Source organism: Lacerta agilis, chromosome 1, assembly GCF_009819535.1.
Source record: "Lacerta agilis isolate rLacAgi1 chromosome 1, rLacAgi1.pri, whole genome shotgun sequence".
In the NCBI taxonomy this organism is placed as follows: domain Eukaryota; kingdom Metazoa; phylum Chordata; class Lepidosauria; order Squamata; family Lacertidae; genus Lacerta; species Lacerta agilis.
The window spans coordinates 25,739,854-25,756,445 of NC_046312.1; the positions used below are offsets into that span (position 1 = coordinate 25,739,854).

The 16,592-nt window shown below is 44.2% G+C and overlaps 1 protein-coding gene across 1 annotated transcript in view; it reads left to right on the plus strand.

Moving 5' to 3' along the window:
- Nucleotides 1–3,389: 3,389 nt before the first annotated feature.
- Nucleotides 3,390–16,592, plus strand: part of STON2 (stonin 2) — a 50,244-nt gene continuing 37,041 nt past the window's right edge. The window contains exons 1-3 of the mRNA XM_033141714.1: nt 3,390–3,585; nt 5,054–5,317; nt 9,940–10,137. Coding sequence (XP_032997605.1) covers nt 3,498–3,585; nt 5,054–5,317; nt 9,940–10,137 — 550 coding nt within the window. The 5' untranslated portion in view covers nt 3,390–3,497. The remainder of the gene's footprint in view (nt 3,586–5,053; nt 5,318–9,939; nt 10,138–16,592) is intronic.

The following is a 16,592-nucleotide window of genomic DNA, read 5'->3' on the forward strand; positions in this document are numbered from 1 at the left end:
AAGAATCTGAAAATGCGCATCACTCGATGAACGAAATCTCAAGCACATGTGAAATGGCGATAAACTGAATTGACAGCCTGCTGACCTTGCAGTTTATCTAAAATTTGCTGCATGCAGGGCCTCCAACAAATGATTACTCCAGAGTGGTAAAATAATATTACTTTTACCACTATTGAGGGCAGAGACAGCTCCGGGTTTGAGGGGGCAAAGAGCCCACAAGTACTGGCCCCTTGGGGGCAGGGGCAAGAGCACTTCTAATTTCCCACAATGCCCCTGATGTAGCATCACTGTGCAGCATATCGGGAAAATAAATGGCAGCTTCCAAACCCAGGGTAAGTATCAGTGGTTGGCCTTACTGAGTTGCTGGGACTTTGACAGCTGCCTGACGACAAGAGGAGCTGTCAAAGTCTCAGCAAAGTCCCACAGTTCAAATTGTGGGAGAGAGCACAATTTGAACTGTCTGCCTTGGGCACCTAAATGACTTGGGTCTGTCTGTGAAGAAGTGAATGTTTAGGACACCCCTTGTACAAAAGCCCTCTCCTGCTGGCATGTGGGCTATCAGCAGGATGCACGAACCATGCTGACTTTTGACACTGGCCTTGATTAGCAGGCCTTGCCTGCTAGTCTCTCGGGTTAGATCCCAGGGTTTGCAAAAAGAGGAAAAGTTATGCCCCTGTTCTGTGCTGGGACTCTGCCATCCAACCCTCAGAGCTACTGTATGGGCGTTCAGTGACTCATAGGGTCATTAGGGTCTTGCTCATATATTATGAGTCGCTTCTGTGGTTGGATACTCCTCCATTAAGACTATTTTGGGCACAAAGAGCTGTTTTCATTTTGCAGATGAAATACCCAACCCTTCTTTCAGGCATGGCCTAACATGAAGATGAATAGTGGCACTCAGTCACACCTGTTGCTCACTTCAGCCCAAAAGCAAGGAGGAATACTGTCAGAATTCAGCCATTAAAAGACCAACCTGCCTAACTGTAGAGTTTTGTTTTCCATGTTTAAACTCTCAGTCTTGATGAATTTTCATTTGGTTGTGGGAGGGGATATGTTTGGCGTGTGTTTTTTTATGGAAGTGGAAAGGGATTGATGACAGGTAAATACTGCCACGGTGAGAAGAAACAATTCTACCTCTGCGATGGGCCTGCTTCATCCTCTCTCCTTTCAGAGGTTTTTCCTTAGACAATGAAAGAAAAGAAAGCATTCTCCTCAGCTCCCTGAGCATGTGAAACTCCTGATAAAGCCTTTTGCCTGTTCACGTATTGCTCTCTTCAGATTTTGTTCAGGACTTTCTCAGCTAGGCTGCTTTGGGAGAGAGCAATGCTCTGTTGAAAAATTACTCACATAACAGATGTTTCAGCAAGCCAAAAGAACAGTTCAGTTGGTCAGGTGGGAAAAACAGCAAAATATTGAGGTCAGTCTATCCCTCCCTCTCTCAGGGGCAAACCCAAAAAGAACACATACTGCCTGTGACCTTAAATGTCTTGAAAAGAGTTTTCTGTAACTAGCCCGCTTGTTTAAACAGCAAGTGTGAGCCATGGCATCAAAAACGGCTTCTGGATCTGAGCTCTGATTAACTCTTGACTCAAATTAAGTCCACCTGGCTAGAGTCCACCTCCTCCCATCCCACATTATCCATCCTTATCCAGCTTCCTTGTCCCTGGCAGGGAAACAAGCTGGCAAGTTTTCTTCGCAGTTGTGAAGTTTTCAGTAAATCACTCTTAACTCTCTTTCCCCATCATAACGTTACACTGCCTTAAAGCATTGAATACACACACAAAAAAAGTTCTTGGTAGAAATAGAATTATTAAAAGTAGGGGGCAGGAGTTCTGGGCCCCCTGAAAAATGGGGCTTGGGTTCCCTAGGAAACCTAACAGTGCCCCTTTCCCTGTGACTTGTTAGTTGCCAGATTATTTTAAGAAGTGATACTGCTGTATGGTATTTATTTTATGTAGTTCAGAGAACAATTACCTACCTCTCCAAGGAACATACAGCAATTCATTGGTTTAATGCTGACCCCATTTGCTAGTTGGTTTTGCAAAACTCTACCGGTTCTTTCTACTCGACACTTTTAAACTCTTTAACACTGGATAGCTGGGCAGCATACACAAACAGGGCTGTGGTTTCAAATTCAGTTTATCAGTGGAAACCTCTAGTTACAAAGGGGACGTCCTGCTTAACTTTTGCTAGAAAAAACATGCATTTTGTATTGGAATCTGGTTATGAAGGTTGTTAAGAAGGAGCTGGGATTGCTCTTGTAGCAAGAAACCTAGATCCCATATTTGGTATTGTGTGCTTGCCATAAGATCATGATGGTACTTGAAGATGATTTGTTGGTCCATAAGGGTCTTCTTTGAAGACCAGCTTTATTGAAGTCCATGTAGTTATTGGAACTGGAATTTCAAGATCTAGATTTTTCCAAGTGGAAACTCTCAACTTCAGCAAAATAAATAGAGGTAAACATTCCCTTTTGAACACGTTGATACCCGGAGCAAATAGAGAGAAAAGATTGTGGTATAATCCAACTATTTTAATCTCCACTTAAATCTCTTTAGTCTAGGGCAATATTCCCCAGCTTGGTGCCCTCCAGATGCTATAGACTCCAACTCCCATCATCCTCAGGCAGCATAGCCAGTGATCAGGACTGATGGGAGTTGCAGCCCCAAAAACACTATATTTGGGAAAGCTTTTGAATTTATTTAGTAGCCTTAATCTCCTTCAGTTTAAATGTTACCTGGTCAAAAGAGCCAAAGTCCCAATTCCAGAAAAAATAGGTTGCCTGATTTACACTTACACTTACACCAATTCCATATGCAAGCAGCAGTAGACCTCCTTCAGAATAGCACAGGACCAGCCCAATCCATTTTGCCATTTGAAGCAAGACTAGTAATAGTTGGTCTTTATCCCTGCCCAGCCAAAACATCTCTAGGAATTTCACAAGAAGTTACTGAATCTCCAATAATATTCACATAATGTCTTTATTTCAAGGGAGTTACTTTGGAATAAAACATGCCCAAACCAGCCAGTTGTGTTTTATTCTCCAAAGGCTGCAGACTCAGGGAGTGAATGAAATAATAGAAAAGTGCTTAAGCAAGCATACCCCAATATCCTTCCCTCTCCCTCAGAAATGTCTGCTTCCTTTTTAAAAAATGAAAGCTGAGAACCTACCCAACTCCCAAATCCTACCCCTTCTACCCATCTGTCAGGAGCTCACAAGCCTGAAATTTGCGCTCTCCTGCTGTTGTTCGGTAGCACTTTCCTGTATGTTTTCCACAGCAAATGGTATTCAGAGACATTGGAGGTAATCTTTACTAGTAGCCATTTATACCCTTGTACAATCAAATTGTGGATTTCTAATCTTTTTCCCCCTCCTGACAGCTGCTGTGTCAGAAATGAAACGAATTTTTTAAAAATGACAACTTTGCAACAAAGTGGGATGTCTGCTGTCTACTGTCTGCCGGTGATGTGAAGATGAGTAGCGACTTGCAGCGAGCATGACATCACTAGCCAACATCATTGCTTCCCAGCAGTCAGAGTGGGTCTCCTTCAACGATGGACTGCTGCTACCGGCTGCCTCCCAGGGTAGGCAAATTCCTTCCCTCTGATGAAACAGGCTGTCGCTGTATCTTGATATAAATAAGTTAGTCAAAGGAAACAAGGCAACTCTTTTACTCCAATCCAAAGCCCTCTGTGGGTTGTACTTAAACACAAGCAGTTTTTTTTTTCTTTTTACAAGTGCAGCCTCTTCTCCATTCATTCAGGATAGACACAAACTGATGGGTCTTCTTCCCACTGGGTTTTGTGTTTTCCCAGTTGCATGTCGCACACAGGCCTACTAAAATGGAGAAGCTCCTTGCATGAATGGGAATTGCTTGTGCTTGTGCTCAGGGGTGGACCGTCCCATTTCACTGCCTGAGGTAAAACGGGAAGCTGTTCCACCACCCCACCAAAGCCTCACTTACTGGGGTCTTGCAGCAGCTTCCGGTGAGATATTGTGAGAGATCACAAAAGCTCTGCGAGATCTTGCCAGAGTTCCATGAGATTTTGCAAGATCTGGGTGGAAGCCACCACTGCGCAGTCCCACCAGCAAGAGCACCCCCCCAATGGGATTCTGCCACCCAAGGTAGCAGCTTCAGTCCACCCCATGGGCAGGCCAGCCCTGCTTCAGTAGTAGTGACGTTTACTAGCGTGAGTCTGTATAGTGCAAATCCAGTGTGAAGTAATGGATAGAGCATAGATTAAGAGCATGTGGTCCTATAGAAGTTGCTGGACTCCAGCTCCCATCAGCTCCAGCCAGTTTGGCTGATAGTCAAGGATGATGGGAGCTGTAGTCCAGCAACATCTGGAAGGGCACAGGTCTCCCAACTCTGTGATAGAGTGTTTCGGACTCAGAACTAGGTTGAATTCCTTCTTCAACTCACAGGGAGAACTTGAGTCAAACACTCTATCAGCCTATCATACCTTAAAGCGTAGTTATGGAGTTAAAATGGGGTCACCCTAAGCTCCTTGGAAAGACAGGCTAGATAAAAGTAGCTAAAGGATTTGATTACATGTGGATAGCTACGTTCAGTTTTTATATACCACTTCAATGTGTTATAAGAAACTTGTCCTGGGGAAGGGAAGCAGCCCTGTGCTGAGCTTCTCCTCCTCTGTAACATCTAGTTCAGGGATGAGGAATCTGCAGCCCTCCAGATATTGCTTGTCTAGTCACTCCCAAGACCAACCAGCCCCAGAATGAGTAGTGGAAACTGCATTTAAGCTGTGTGTTTGCCCACCCCACCTTCACATCGTTTCAGGCAGGGATGGATCCTTGCTCAGTATAATGACACTGGAACACGGTATAACATGTACTATGCATTACAAAGTCTCTTTAATGGTGGAAAGGAGAATGACTCAACATGGGCTGCCATGTTTCTTATAACAGGTAGTTACACTCAGAAGCATAAAGCTGTAACATTGCCCTATACACATTGAGCATTTACAAATGATGAAAAAGGATGCTTTAAAAATTACTTGTTACTTCTACATTATATTGTGATTCTTCTTGCAGGCCAAACTGGAGAACCTCTTGAAAGGTTTCTGTCCTCCTCTGATACTTCTTCTGAAGGCTTCCAAAACCTGGATGGAGAATTTCAGACACTTGCACATGCTGAGCTGGGAGATGGAATGGACAAAACTGCTGCAGACTCTGTGTCCGTATGCTTGCTTGAAAACCACCCGTCTCCAAAGCCTGATCTGTCTTCATCATTCAGCACGTGGGTCCAGTTTGAAGATGCACCCTGGCCTAGCACTTCACCAGAGAATGCACATACAGGTTGGAATGTCACACTATACTGAAGTCTATTACAGTAATGCTTGCAAATGATTTCAGGTTCAGTCCCTGGCATTTTCAGGTATGGCTGAGAGGGGCTCTTGTCTGAAACCCTTGGGAGCCACTTCTTGTGAATAGCACCGAGCTGGAATGATCCTGTGATGGAGTAGCAACAGGCTGTATTGAAGCAGTTTATGTGTGCTTAGATCATTGACCTCAAGAATAATACCCAACCTGACACAGTTTGGGTGCTTCTGTGATATTTTATCTAGGCTTCTACATACCAGACCTCTTATGGATTTGTCCTGCAGGGTAGTTAGTCCCTTGCTAAGATAGTTAAGAAGCCATCTCCTAGGCCTCGCCCCAAGTATTCCACAGATATTTTGGCTTGTTTATTGTCAACATCGCAAGTGAATCACATACGCAAACACACACAGAGTGCCTAAAATACCTCGGGTTGCGCTCGCTGTGGGCTGCGTTCGCTGCAGGATACGAACGCTCCGAATCCGGAAGTACCAGAATGGGTTACCTCTGGGTTTCGGCGCTTGCGCAGAAACACTAAATCGCGCTTTGCGCATGCGCAGAAGCAGCGAATTACAACCACGCATGCGCAGAAGCGGTGCTGCGGGTTTCAGACCCTGTGGGTTGCGAACGTGCCTCCCACATGGATCGTGTTCGCAACCCGAGCGTCCACTGTATTTGCTATTCCATATAAACCTACCTTCTCTTTTAATACTGTTTCAGAGACTGTGTTGAAGTACAGTGGTGCCCCGCTAGACGAAAATAATTCGTTCTACGAATTTTTTCGTCTAGCGGTTTTTTCGTCTAGTGAAGCAGCAATGACAGCCGCGTTCCGGTAAATGAAAAAAAAAAGACGAAAATTTTTCGTCTTGCGAAGCTGCCCCATAGACTTTTTCGTCTTGCGGGGCAGCTTCTGCTAGACGAATGCTGTTCGTCTAGTGAGTTTTTCGTCTAGCGGGGCACCACTGTATAGGCAACTGGAGAAAGTGCATTTTCAGTAGTGATGCCCTTGTTGTGAAATTTTGCTCCTCCGGAGTTATGTGACTGGTACATACTTTGCTAACTTTAGAGTACCAGGTAAAGATTTTTTTTTTAAGGGATGATATGATACTGATGATTTTTATTGCTGATTTTAGAACACAGGAAATATGTGTTCCTGTGTTAGCAACACAGAAAATATACTTAGTCAGATTATTTGTCCATCTAACCTACTATTGTCTTCTCCGACTGGCAGTGGCTCTTCAAGGTCTGAGACAATAGGAAGTATTTCACAACACCTGCTACCTGATTCTTTTTTAGATGGAAATGTCAGGCTTTGACCCACGGGCCTTCTGCAGGGAAAGCTTGTGCTCCACCACTGTGCTATTATTTTTATTTAAGAACCCGTGTTCTGTGATTTTAATTCTTTTTTAAAACGCTAATTGTTGAATTTTTAAAGCTTTGTTGTTGTTGTTTTTTGAAAGAATTGGCTAAAAGTGTTATTTTAAAAATAACACTTAATTTTTTTCCCCTCCAAAAAATGTTTAAATATGCAAATGTATTTTGACACTAGTCCTGGGAAGGGGCACCAGTGGCATGGGAAATAGCCATGTCAGTCATACAACCCATATGGTACCCTGATTGCTTATGCTACCAGTGCAGCAAGGAACTTGGCTCTGTTTCAATTCTCTCTTATATTGACATCGCAGTTCAATCAGATATACTGCTGGGCAAAGCTGCGCCCTGGAATGTAGCGAGGTATGAAAAGTAGAACTAGAAAAGGCCTATTGTGACATCTGGATCACACTCCTCTCAAGGACTTTGTCTGATTCTAAGTGGCTCAAGTAACTAGGGCTTTATCTCACATTCTTGGGGAGGCATTTTCACAACAGAACAAACTTCACATAATGCCGATTGTGCTATCCGCTCTGAAACTGGCAAGTCTTGAGTAAGAGAATCGTACAGCTGAGGAAGAAGGAAAGCAATAACTGAAAATGATGAGAGCTTGATGGCATGCTAAAATTGGAACAAATTGTACTATCTTCACTGCTGGAGGAAAAGTTCGCTATAAGCTCAGGTAGCTGAAGATTGAGGGTGTATGTAGTATAACTGGAACAAATTTGGAGAGAGAATTCTCAAGCAAGCTGTTCTAGATCTCATCCACATCATACATGTAAAGCATTGCTTTTAAGAGTAATAATGAATCCTGGGAACCGTGGTGCTAACCTCATAGAGCTATAATTCCTAGCACCCTTGACAAACTACAGTTTCCAGGATTCTCCATGACTATTAAAGTGGTATAATCGTTCTTTAAATGTATGGTGTGAGTAGAGCTTGCTTCTAAAGACTATGAAGGTACGTTCTTCTAACTGTGATTTTGGACATTTCAGATTATAGGTGCTGTTTGCACTTGAGGCTTATAAGGAAAAATATCTCTGTTCAGACATTCTGAAATAGTGTATAAAGAGGGGAGATGAGGATCCCAGCTCTCCTCGCATCCCATGTATTAATAGTCTCTTTGCAGAGCAGGCAGGTATGTGGTTTCCATAGGTTTTTGTATACACATGTATAGGGTTCCCTCAGTTCCGGCTTTCTATAAACACACATTTAGGTATTTGCACTGCTTATAGGGACACGGGTGGCGCTGTGGGTTAAACCACAGAGCCTAGGGCTTGCTGATCAGAAGGTGAGCTCCCGTTGCTCGGTCCCAGCTCCTGCCAACCTAGCAGTTCAAAAGCACATCAAAGTGCAAGTAGATAAATAGGTACCACTCCGGCGGGAAGGTAAACGGCGTTTCCGTGCGCTGCTCTGGTTCGCCAGAAGCAGCTTTGTCATGCTGGCCACATGACCTGGAAGTTGTACACCGGCTCCCTCGGCTTATAGAGCGAGATGAGCGCCGCAACCCCAGAGTCGGACACGACTGGACCTAATGGTTAGGGGTCCCTTTACCTTACTGCTTATATAGAACCAGCCACTGTAACTTAGGGTGAAATTCAGCACTGCACTACTATTCTGTCAATGCAAATATTTTTGCTTGCCAGATGGAACGTTCTCTCCTATCTTCTCCCCACAGACTGATCTGCTGGTTCTCTCAACTCCCCAGAGCAGATTTTGGGGGAACGTAGGGTGGGGGGAGAGCCCTGTTACACTAGCAGAAGTCCTCTTCCAGGACTTCTGCTAGCCTAGCAGGTTAGTTGAATCTGGCCCACAGAGTTCTCCAATATGACCCTTTTCTGCTGGCACCAATTCCCTTAAAACACTCATAAAACTTCCTGGTAGCCTGGCATTAGATGTGAGATTGTCACCAGTACTGGAGATGGACCAAACTGTTAACTAAGAAGAAAATTCTTTCCAGTAGCACCTTAGAGACCAACTGAGTTGGTCTCTAAGGTGCTACTGGAAAGAATTTTCTATTTTGTTTCGACTATGGCAGACCAACATGGCTACCCACCTGTAACTGTTAACTAAGACTGTTTGTTTATCAAAGGGATAATTGTGTACATAAGGAAAAGCTGATACACTGAGGTCTACACGTGCTTGATGAGGGTTTCCAAGGAGTCAAGAGATACTGTAGCTGAGACCTGCCTCCAAACCCTACATATATTAAGTAAAATAGAAACATCGTCACCCCACCCCACCCATCTCCCCATCCCACCCACCTCTTTCCTTCCTAATGTCTCAATAAACGAAACTGATTTGTAAAAACGTTACATGGAAAAAATACGAGAGAGACATTGCACATACCTTTGTAAATCAAGAAAATCTTTAATAAAAAATACTTTAAAAGGCTTTTACCTCAGACCAATTTCCCTGACATTCCTCCCCAGCCAAATTCACTCACAACCCGGTTAACTACTGGGTACAATCTGCCTCTGACCCCAAAGCTCCTCCGGTTGTACTTCTGGCTTTTTGGACATTTCCCCTGTTTTAAAAAACAGTGCAGCCTATTAGCCTAACTCAGCCACCGACTGCCTTCTTCTGTTCACAGCCACCAAAGCATTGTTAACACACTGGGGGGAAATATACCATAATATCCAGGATTTCGCTGTCCACTTTTGCCTCAGCTTTCTCTGTTCTTCACCTCACACCTTCCTCATCAACTATCGTTCCTGACTGACAGGCAAACTGCCCATTCTTCATTGGCTAGAGCCTCCAACCAATCAGAGCCTCAGAACCATTGAATTTACTTGATCCCGGGCCCATCTATAAATATTAAAAGCTATTATCTCTTTCCCCTTTCAGAACTTGTCTCCAAGCAGCTACTGCTAAACAGTCTTGCAACACAGTAAACAGTACAAGATCTTGGACTTTGACATTTACGCTCTGACATTAACAGAGGTTGCAGAAATCTTTTTTCGAAGCACAAAATGCATAGACAGACATACACAGCATTCCCCAGTCTACAACATGGTAGCAAGTGTTTTGGTTTTATATTAGAATGCTTGTAGCAAATGAGGAGCATTGATAGCCAACTACCCTGCAGAATACTCAGGCAGCATTTCCTCGCTTGAGGGAAACTTGACATAAGATGTTCTGCACCATCCAATTCCCTCTTTTGTCATGATTCACCTTTACAGAACCCTTTTTATGCTGCCTAGTTCCACAAATTTCTTTCTTTTTTAAAGGCTTCTCTCCAAAAACATTCTGCTGGACGTGTCCCTCTTCGGGATCTTCTGAGAGAAGGCCTCTCACGTCAGACAACAGTTGGACAACTACTTCTGAGAACACCAGCAGCCCCAGTTTCACACCTTCCTATACTGACCTGCACTCCATAAACACTGAAGACCTGACCAGTGGCAGGGCATCTGCAGCAGACTCAACCGGTAAGCAAGCTTTTTGCTTCCTTATCCTTTCATTGGTCACATTTCCTTAAATAAACTGTTAACATTGGAATCTAAATTTGCAATGAATCCTGGATCAGCCTATTACAAATGCCGTATCAGAAGATGGCTCAGCCAAATATAAGTTACCTTATTCTTGCTGCTCTTGCTAAACCCAGGGCTGGCCTGCCCATTTTGTTAAGTCTTTTTTAAAGAACAGTTTAACCGAACAAACATAAAACAAAAATAAAAAGTGAAATAAATAAAAGGTATACTATGTCATTAGGGACGCGGGTGGCACTGTGGTCTAAACAACTGAGCCTAGGGCTTGCTCATCAGAAAGTTGGCAGTTGAAATCCCTGCGACGGGGTGAGCTCCCATTGTTCGGTCCCAGCTCCTGCCCACCTAGCAGTTCGAAAGCACATCAAAGTGCAAGTAGATAAATAGGTACCACTCCGGCGGGAAGGTAAACGGCGTTTAGCCCTGATCTTCCTGCTCTGCCCTTCCCTAGGCCAGATGAGGACTGTGGCCCTGGGGGACTTTAACCTTCCCCCCCTCCCATGATGTCTGCTTATTGTGGGAGGGGGAAATCATATACCCCAGGGCTAAAGGCATTGTATAACTTCTCATATACTTTGGCCCTAAGACAAAGGAAAAAGCAGAGAGAGAATCAAGACAACCTTTGGAGATATGTGACGAGATCTTTTGACTTTTTTGTTTTTTTAAAAACAACTTTTACTCAGTTGTTGTGAGGGGCAGACTTTTGGTCAGAGCAGCAGGTCTGAGGGGGGAGTTGTATAGCACTTTCTGTCTGTGCCATTTTTGTAATCTAAATCCCTCCCCCCTCCTCAGCTGATATGAGCCTTACTTGGGGGACGGGGTGGAATACAGATACCGTAGATTACCTGCTTCCTCCATAGATTTTGCTCCTGTAGGATAAATAGTAGCTGGGATGTGATAGGGTTAATTAAACACCCATCCACCCATTGTTGCTGTTCTGATTAAAATCTGAATCCTCCACAGCTACTTTAAAGCTACATCTGTTTTGGTCAAGAGAGAGAAACAAATTGGCAGACCTTCGTGATAAAAAATAATCTGAAGTAGATTCTGCCTTGCTCTTGCTGGAATGTTAAACTGTGCCCCTGATATGCCCAGAGGTAAGGTAAAGGGTAAAGGGACCCCTGACAATTAAGTCCAGTTGTGAACAACTCTGGGGTTTCGGTGCTCATCTCGCTTTACAGGCCGAGGGAGCCGGCGTTTGTCCGCAGACAGTTTTTCCAGGTCATGAGACCAGCATGAATAAGCCGCTTCTGGCGAAACCAGAGCAGTGCACGGAAATGCCGTTTACCTTCCCGCCAGAGTGGTACGTATTTATCTACTTGCACTGAGTGCTTTTGAACTGCTAGGTTGGCAGGAGCTGGGACCGAACAATGGGAGCTCACCCCATCGCAGGGATTCAAACTGCCGACCTTTTGATCAGCAAGCCCAAGCGGCACAGTGGTTTAAACCACAGCGCCACCCGCGTCCCAAATGCCCAGAGGTAGAAAGAACAAATATTTACACTAAAGCACATGAAGCCTGGTACTCTTTCACTGTGTTTGATCAAATTAAAAGCTGGACTTGTGGTCTGTGGCTGATTCATATGCAATTCATATGTGGCCTACTTCAGGGCACTGAGGTGAAATTTTGACAAGCTTCAAGGATAGCTGTCCTAGGTTGAGACCTTCACCTTTCCTAGGTAAAATTTACACAGCGGCATACCAAGCAACTAGTGCTATCTGAATATTGTGGGAAGGATTTGCAAATAGATAAAAGAGTCTTTACAGGATTTATCCTGCTTACTTTGGGTCTCGGCTCTGCCATGCAATGTGGAAAGTCAAACATCTTTGCAATGAGCAGGAGTTCAGTTTGAAGCAGGGCACAGTTGTGTCAGACTTGGTATGGAAATTCTTGGTCTTCTGCTTCTGATTGAGGGGGAAAGAGCAACACAGCACCAAATTGTTCAGGTCCACAACTGCAAGATACCGAGCACCCTGGAAAGCTGGTTTAAATCCCCAGGAACTTCCCTTTTAGTTTTACTAACAAGGAATTGGAAAATGTGAGCAACAGCCATTGAAAATGTAGCCTGACTTCTAAAGGGTATATGTCCTCAGTGGCTCAAAAATGACTAAGAGTAGGCCAGGACTGGGCAAAGTGCTGCACTATGCAGGGCAGAAATGTATGTTTGAAGACTTTTAGGGCAGCACAGTGAGCTGATTTCTCATGGTGAATTAAATACACAACCCAGAATCTTGCACTCTCGTGATGTCATCTTTCAAGTGGCTGGAGATCAAATCGGTGAGGTTTTAGCAGTAGCACTAACAGCTATTACTTGTAACTCATTTCATATGCTTGAGTTATTGGAGTGGGTGCGTTGCCAACTGTAAACACAAAGGTGGCATTTCCCATCATAAGCAGTGCTTGATCCTGCTCAATCCTCAGGAGCGGGCAGGACCACACATTGAGGGGGGAGGAAGGGAGGGTTCTCATGCTGAAATAAGAGATTCTGCTTCTTTGTAATATAATGTGGTTGCCTCAAAAGTATGGGAAAGGATGAGGAGATTGTACCGGTAAGAAGCACAAGAATGTGGTTTAGCAATGATGAGAGGTTTAGAGGATCGGTTTTAGGCCTAGCTGTTCTTAAGCACAGGGGGCTAATTGGAAGCAGATTTAGTGTAAAAGGAGAAGGGAAAGTCAGGGGAAAATCTTGTAGGCACAAATGCTGGCTTCTCCTCTTGTATGATTTCTTCCTAGATGCTCAGACAGGGTCTGTTGCAGTGTTTTTTTCCACTTGGGGGGGGGGGGGAATGTCACTAAGATTGAGTATCAGTGTGTGCGGTGCATCATTTTAGAAGCCCTGAATCCAAGTCGGCCATTATTGATGGGTATTAATAATACATTAGGGATGTCCAATTTATTTTTTTGTTCCATATGCTAGTTTGAATCAAATATGGATCAGTCTAACTTATCTGTTTGGAGAGGAGAAAGCCCTAATAGCCATATTGTATTTATATGTCAAACCCAAAGTTTCTGATCTTATTGAAATCAAATTACCTCTTTTCTTTCTTGTTAAAAAAAAAACAGCCAGGGGACCATGCAGAGTTCACACTTTTAGATCTTTTAAGCTCCCTGTTTTGCTCGATTTTAACCCATTTTTTAGTTGTCCATTCCTGCAGGTAGTCTTTCTCTAATGTTGCACACGCATAACCTCCTTGCAAATATAAGAGGAACAGTCTGTTTTTCACTCTGAGGCCAACTACTGGACGTATCAATGGTTTGATTCATTATAGGACATCTTCCTATGCTCCAATTTTCCTAGGAGTTTGCTTCTGTCATGAGAAAAGGAGACAAGAGAGAACAGAAATTAAGGATTGGAGGAAGTGCCCTTTTTGCTGTAGATCCACGAAAGTAGGGAAGCAGGGCTGTTACGACCCAGAAGAGTTCGTATGGGACTCCTAGCCAGTTGGAAGGCTTCACAGTCGGAGCCTGTTGGAATTGGAAAGAAGAAAAGTAGGAGAATCCTCACTCTTTCCCAGTCATCATATGCTCATTGAATGACTTGAACCCCCTGCTTTCAGTGGTGAGATTTGAGTTCTAGTTCAGTGGCAATAACTTGGTTCCCTATGATTTTTATTTTAAATCCTTTGGGCAGTTCTTTCCTCAAACACAAGCACTTCGCTGTTTTATTTTTTTAAAAAAAACCATGATAGCAGATTGGAGATAAGAGTGGGTTAGCTATTAAGAGTGAAACTTCAAAGAAATTCCTGTGCGTGTTTACTGCAGACTGGCTGATCTCTGCATTACGTACACAAATGGCAGCACTTACTTAAGTTTGAGCTTTTGCCTGCTATGAAAGAAATGCAGCGTTACTAAAGAGGGTCTGCTGCCCGGATCAAGAGTCTCTCTGGAAGACCTGACTTTGGGTTATGTACGAGCATGTAGCCCATCTTTACACTGGCACACAAGGTTATGACATCCCTGTTCACAATACCATGATCATTAGGGTTATTCCTTTAGTACAAGGTGCATTTCGACTTGTTCTTGGTGACTTGTGTTTAATACAGTTAGTGACTCACCTATATTGTTATGCTTTTATAGATCCTATATAGTGCAATAATTTCCTACTTCCCCTTCTCATTAACAAACTCACACACTCTGGAGGAGAACAAAGCATTGCATGTTGCCACTGGGATTCTGGCTCCTTTGGCTGAAATCACTGGTTGGCTTGAAATCTGAGTTCCAGGCTGCATCAGAGTACGTAGGTAGGCGCCTGTACAGACACCTACTGGCTCCAGCCTTGAGGCTTACAGATAGTTATCGCAGTGGCGCAGAAATGGGAATGGGAATTAAAAAGAGCACTACTGTAATTTCCTGAAGTGCCCTGAAGCAGGTTTTGGAGCAAAGATATAATTTCATAGATCTGCATGAATTGTGTGAAGGCAGACAATTTAACCCCTCGGCTGCCTTCAGCGATTTTGGAAAACGGGAGAGAGTAGAACCTTCCTGATGCTATCATGGAAATAATTGATCACACTTCAGATTTAATGCAGAATTGAAAGCATGTTTGCTCATAAGTGTTGAATTCAGTGGACCTTTTTAAAATAATAATAATAATAATAATAATAATAATAATAAGATAAGTGTGCTTAGGACTGCAGGATATTTAACTTATTCTGTTTCATTTTAAGGTTGAAATTACATAAGAAGCTGGATCATGTTTAGTATGTGTAAGGTCCGTGTGGTGGTTGCTCGCGAGTAACGAGGCAAAAGTCCAGCCTGTCTTTTAACAGGTTTATTGTGCATACTATGTACAGTGCGGAGCTACAAATCCATGTCCGTATCAATCGCTCTCAGAATCCGGGAGTGGCCCCTTCCGACCCCAACATAAGAATTGCGGTTGCGACCCCAACATAAGAATTTCGGCACCCCCAGTCTCTGCCTCCCCTCCTTGCGTTTCACCCCTCCTTGCGGTTCGGGTGATGGAAATGGCGTGCTTCCCTCCTCGCCCGTCAGGCGAGGGGAGCGCAGGGTCTCTCCAGCATCCCCCGAGCCCCTGCGCTCATGGCTGCTGGTCTCCTGCCCTTCCCCACTGGAGACGTTGCTGTTTCCTCCGCTGGAGGAGGTGCTGCTGGTCAGGTGGGGCCGGGGCCCCCTGTAGCCTCCCGAGAGCCCTTCCACCACCTTGCGCTGAACCGGGGACAGTTCCCTGACAGTATGGAAGAGCTACTGAAGGTACAGTGGATCGCAAATTGCATTTTCGGCTTAGTTGAAATCCCATTTCAGCAAGTTACTATGAGAAGGGGCTTCGCTCCCAGGACTTATGGAAGAGCAAGGATCATAAGGAGCTTTGAAATTACTTGCATGTGAATAGTCACATGTGCATGTTGACAATCCCTGATAAATGTATTGAGACCTGGGGCTGTAGGAGGCAACTTTAAACTGATTCAGGCCAATGATCCACCTGCCTCAGTATTGTCTCCAATGTTAGCAGCCCTCCAGGATTGAAGATGGGAGTCTTTCCCAGGTCTAACTGGAGATGGCAGGGGTAGAATCTGTGGCCTTCTGCATGTGCTGTTCCACTGAGCTACAATTCCCCCCCCCCCCGAAAGTCCAGCATTCACTGCTGCATGTCCTTACTTGTGAGCTATAGACTGGTAAGTGCTCACAGTATTTTTTAAAAAACCATGAATATATCCTCTGGTATACCTCCGTCACTCAGAAAAGGTCAAACTGCATATCCATGATTGGATTTCCCTTCTTTGAAAAAGCTCACAGGATAGGAGGGATGTCATAACCTTTTACTTGTTCACTGTTTCCCCAGTCTCATCTCCACCCTTAAGGTGCAGCTAGCTCCTATTAAGTGGGGGAATAGTCCACAAGTACATACAAGTGCTGTTAACAGCAACCAATTTGGAGCGCAAACTGTATTAGTGTCTCCCTTCACCTGTAAGTCTCTGCAGTGCACAAGAAACACTGCTGTGCAGAGTGTTGGCTTCTGCATCCATGTTCAAGCAGATTACATGCCTTGTGTGTTATATATACAGATTCAAAACACATGACTTGTGTTTTATATACAGATCCTAGCTAGTAGAATTGAAACTGTATGCCTCTGAGAACGAGGTGGGCAAAAGCAAGGTGATGGCCATTATCACTGATTCCGAAGCTCTGCAAAACAGACCTTTCCTGTACTGTAAAAAGACTTGGCTCTGAAAGTGGGGCAGTTAGATTTCCCCCATAGTGCTTTGCAGAGCCTCCTTTGTGGCAGGGTGTTCTCTAATCGTGCAGTATTAGGATCTGGTTGGGAAGCTTTGCACAAAAGAACTTGGGGGCTCTGGAGGCTTTGCTTTCATGAACTCATTTCTTCTCCTGCTCCCGGGCTGATTTGTTTGCAGAGGCTCGGTTGCCTCAAGCAACGTAAT